The sequence below is a fragment of the Rhagoletis zephyria genome, unplaced genomic scaffold (assembly GCF_001687245.7).
Source record: "Rhagoletis zephyria isolate East Lansing unplaced genomic scaffold, Rhagoletis_zephyria_1.1 Rzeph_scaffold_12730, whole genome shotgun sequence".
Classification (NCBI taxonomy): Eukaryota; Metazoa; Arthropoda; class Insecta; order Diptera; family Tephritidae; genus Rhagoletis; species Rhagoletis zephyria.
The window spans coordinates 9,111-13,539 of NW_016169804.1; the positions used below are offsets into that span (position 1 = coordinate 9,111).

A 4,429-nucleotide genomic window follows, 5' to 3' on the forward strand; every position below is an offset into this window, starting at 1 on the left:
AATAATTTCATTTCATCTTATTAATTTTCTGATATACATATAATTTATTTACTCATTTTCCGGTAACACCTCCTTATATGAATTCGCGCTTCCAGCATCCATAGGACCGGGTTGTAATGGAAGTGATTGTATTTTTAACAAATAAATGAAAATGTTTATAATGCAATCAATAGATCCTTACGAATTTGCCATTACCAAGGCACTAAGTAACGTACGCACTTTTGTTTGCAAAATGCATTTATTTAAGTTGAAAGAAGACAAATTCCTTTGGCATTTATTCTTACTCGCTTTCTATCTTCCAAGGCGAATTCACCCAGCAAACACGGTCTCTAACGTTAGAGAAATTTTGATTTCTACATTAGATAACTAGGGTAATTCTCTAATCGTTCACGAGTCGATGACGAAGTTAGAGAACTACATTAGGATTCGATTCGAGAACGATTAGAGAAACTACGCAAATTCAATGGTCGGCACGATGCTAAGTTGTGTTATCGACTATCGATTTATAGCTACGATCGTCCTTATTTTAGACAAAAACGCAATTGTTCGAGCAAATTGAGTGCCGCTTCAAAATTTAAAGTAAATACATATAATTATTTCACGTAATAAAATGAATAGAAAGAAATTTAGAAGTGAGAGTGAGCAAATAGTAAATTTACTGTTTGAAAGTAAAAGTGATGATGAGCATCCAGAATGTGAAGCGTTGCTAGGAGAAGAAGAGCCACACGACAGGCCAGGATGCAGCAGAACATTTGATGAGCCAGATGAATTCAGCATTTCTTCAAGCGAAGATGATACGGATGACTGCATTAATGCAAATAACGATTTACGGAAGGACTTGACAGAATGGACTGTTAAACATAATATAACTAACGCGGAAATAGATGATTTGTTAAAGATTCTAAGTAAACGCATTACAGGGCTTCCTTTGTGTGCCCGAACTTTGAAAAATACTCCAAAGAGTGCCCCAAAGGTCATAATGGGTCCCGGGGAATATGTACATTATGGGGTTGAAAGTGCTTTAACTGACTTTTTATGTCGAACGGACTTTAGTGGCAATTGTTTGAATCTGAACATTAATATCGACGGACTTCCATTGGCAAAAAGCTCTAATACTCAGATATGGCCAATTTTAGTTAACGTACATACATCGGATGACATAAGAGTTATAGGAGCATACTGCGGGAACAGCAAATCAACAAATGTTAATGAGTTTCTTAAAATATTTGTAGATGAGTTATTAGGGTTGTTGGAAAAAGGACTAATTTTTAAAGAAATGCGTTATAAAGTTACTTGCCGGGCATTTATATGTGATGCACCTGCACGAGCATTCGTTCTTGGTATTAAAGGCCACTCTGGGTATTCTTGTTGCCCGAAGTGTACACAAAAAGGCGAATCAAAGTACCATAAAATCATTTTCACAAAAGAAAATAATTCAATTCGAACTGACGCAGAATTTCGAGCACGAGTAGACAAAAGCCATCATGTTCTTTCAGAACCCATGGTCATCGAAAAACTTCCAATAGATATTGTGAAGACATTTGGTATAGACTACATGCATGTGGTTTGCCTTGGAGTAACTAAGACTCTATTAATTGCTTTGCTAATAAAACGCAGCAAATCATATTCCCTTAAACCAACGCAAATTAAATTATTAGATTCAAGCCTTCAAGCTTTATACAGTCAAGTGCCGCGGGAATTCGCTAGACGACCTAGATCGCTGAAAGATTTAGAACGGTTTAAGGCAACGGAATTTAGATCTTTCTTACTTTATTCTGGAATATTCATACTGAAAGATATTTTAGATCCTGTACGGTATAACCATTTCTTACTTCTCAGCTTAAGCATAAGAATACTTTTGAATAAAGACTATTATACCAAATATAACACCTGTGCAAGTCAAATGTTAGATAAATTTGTTGAAAGTATGCTCGAATGCTATGATGAAACGTTTTTAACTTTTAATTTTCATTGTTTGACTCATTTGGCCCACGAGACCTTATATTTCGGAAGCCTAGAAACTTTCAGCGCATTCAAATTTGAAAATTATTTATCAAAACTAAAGAGGAAAATAAAGAAATGCAAACATGTCGCTGCACAGGTGTATAATAGGTTGGTTGAAAACAGCTTAGCCTCACAAAGTATTGTAACATCGTCATGCGTCTTAAAAAAAGGAAAGGTATTTACTTCTGTGACAACGCCAAAGAGCCTGACAATTTCTATAGCTTCAATAATAGTATATATAAATTGGTGGCTATACATGATAATACTGAAGTAAAACTATCAGGGAAAGAAGTTCTTAATTTACAAGACTTTTTTGAAACTCCTATACGGTCAGGGAACCTGAATATCAAATGTTGCAGGGAATTGGAGATTTCTACCACTAGGCGTTCAACATTCATTACAACAGATATCAAAAATTATAAAATTTAATAATGAATGCGTCAATTTCTTTATTCCTTTTATCCATTCCTAATAAACGTTAAAGCGACAAACATGGACTTTAATACCAGTTTTACCAGTGCGACGAACGACACACCAATAACAAGAAAAGGTTAACACTATTTTAAATTAATTAATTTTATAAACATAAACATCTGTTTCTTATACTTTTTTCAGATCTTCAAAGTTTGCAAGAAAAAGTTTTAAAGCAGATAAGGAAATCCGAGAAAAAATTTTTAAAGGTAAACTAATTATACATATTGCTCATTTACTTCAATAACGTAACAACTCAAAAAAGCAGCACTAGAGATAAATAGCTTTACAATTTTGAATTTACATATACTCCCATAGTAAAATGAATACATATTTTATTCTAGATAGTGGTAATCGATACAGCTATGAAATTTTTATACAAGAAGAGGTAGCGGTAATTTCTGTATACTTACCTCAAAATTTTTAATTTTTAGATTAAGGCACTATTGAATTAAATGAGCGATATGTATGAATGTATTTAAAAAATTAACCACATAAATATGTATATATATATACATATGTATATACACTGTACAGAAATAGATCACAACCAACAATCAATAAAGCGAAGCCTTACACGAATTTTACAAGAAACCAAACAAAGGAAATACAGCCATAAAACATCACGGAATGAGATTATCCCCAAAACACCGTTTGACAACATTGAGGATGTTAAAAAATTTGAAAAGGAAATTCAGGACCATTCTTCAAAATACGAAAGTCTGGTAATTATTTGTTTTAATCAATATGAATGAATTATTATATTAAGTGATTGCAAAAATTTATTTTTAGTCCGAAGAACTTTCACATATAATTTGTACGAGCAGTAAAAAATTTATTAAAATGGCTTGGCGTAAAATCGTTACCGATAACGCAGCAAAAAATTTATGCTGGAAAGGGACAAACACCAAAGTGGCAGCAAGAAGTTTAAGCATTACAGCTGCTTTAAAAAGTATACTGTTTCAATAACATGCATGCAAATTTATTAAATTTGTTATTTCTATCTTCCAGATGCACTTTCGATGAAATTTCCTCAATCCACAGACGACGAATTCGCACGAACCTCCATTACCTTTTTCCAGCATGCAAAAGGACGACTTCAAAAACGCACTGTATATCAAAGCAATAGAAATAGTACTTTAGAAACTTACAAGATAACTTCATAAAATCACATACATGTACTGCTAGTTTTTGCTGAACAATCCAAACCCTGTATATAGCCATTTTAATTTTAAGTAAAAAAAAAAACTGAATTATACATGAGTTTAACAAAACTAAGACTGAATGAATTAACAATACTTTATCCATTTATTTTTATTAAAGTGCTTTATAATTTAAAAAATGTGCCTTCTACTTTTTAAGTTATCTAAACTTGAGCTAAAACAGGGACTAAATACAATTATAATTTATGTTAAGCTACTGTATTTGTACATACACAGGAAGTCCGATAATTAGAAACAATTCGTCATTACAATTTCGAAAATTTATTTTAATTTATACAGTTCATGCTACAACGAAATCCACATAACTTAGAGTTTTAAACCTTGTACAAGATTTATAAAAATTCACCACATTTTTTTAAATTAAGCGAATTTTTATAAATCGTGTACAAGGTTGAAAACTTGTAGGTTATGTGGATTTCGTTGTAGCATGAACTATGCTTTCGCAAAAAATAAATTAAAAGTAATAAAAAAAAAAGTAAATAGTAAAAATTTTTAAAGACAAATTGTTTCTAATTATCGGCCCGCCGGTGTAAATTTTAAGGAATTCGACTTAATTTTCCAAAACGAGACTAAATGTAACACTTATAAGGACCTCATGTGAATGAACTTTAAGTTAACTATTTTATTAATTTTAAAATTAATTATGTTTCAGCAATATTTTTTAAATCTAATCTTACCAAATTTAATTAACCTAAATGAATTCATCTTAACAAAACGTGAAAAACACAAGA

The 4,429-nt window shown here is 31.7% G+C and overlaps 1 protein-coding gene across 3 annotated transcripts; it reads left to right on the top strand.

Annotated features, from left to right (window-relative positions):
- The first annotated feature begins 376 nt into the window (after positions 1-376).
- Positions 377-4,152, top strand: LOC108377806 (uncharacterized). 3 transcript variants are annotated; one of them, XR_001849363.1, is made up of 6 exons: positions 380-579; positions 2,489-2,554; positions 2,620-2,684; positions 3,013-3,200; positions 3,268-3,427; positions 3,487-4,152. XR_001849363.1 is itself a non-coding variant. In XM_017634101.1 (3 exons), exons 1-3 carry the CDS (start codon positions 2,976-2,978, stop codon positions 3,639-3,641), a joined length of 540 nt encoding a protein of 179 aa, XP_017489590.1. In that variant the 5' UTR covers positions 2,692-2,975; the 3' UTR covers positions 3,642-4,152. The 3 variants fall into 3 exon arrangements, 1 of the variants encoding a protein (XP_017489590.1); XR_001849362.1 differs by having other exon boundaries at positions 377-2,554; positions 3,487-3,716; XM_017634101.1 differs by lacking the exons at positions 380-579; positions 2,489-2,554; positions 2,620-2,684 and having other exon boundaries at positions 2,692-3,200.
- The last annotated feature ends 277 nt before the right edge of the window (positions 4,153-4,429 follow it).

What these genes read in the sequence shown, in the direction of transcription:
- LOC108377806 (XM_017634101.1), top strand. Translation starts at nt 2,976, where the DNA reads ATGTATATATATATACATATGTATATACACTGTACAGAAATAGATCAC. An exon ending in CTTCAAAATACGAAAGTCTG is followed by an intron (nt 3,201 to 3,267) that starts GTAATTATTTGT and finishes ATTTATTTTTAG; the next exon opens with TCCGAAGAACTTTCACATAT. An exon ending in CATTACAGCTGCTTTAAAAA is followed by an intron (nt 3,428 to 3,486) that starts GTATACTGTTTC and finishes TCTATCTTCCAG; the next exon opens with ATGCACTTTCGATGAAATTT.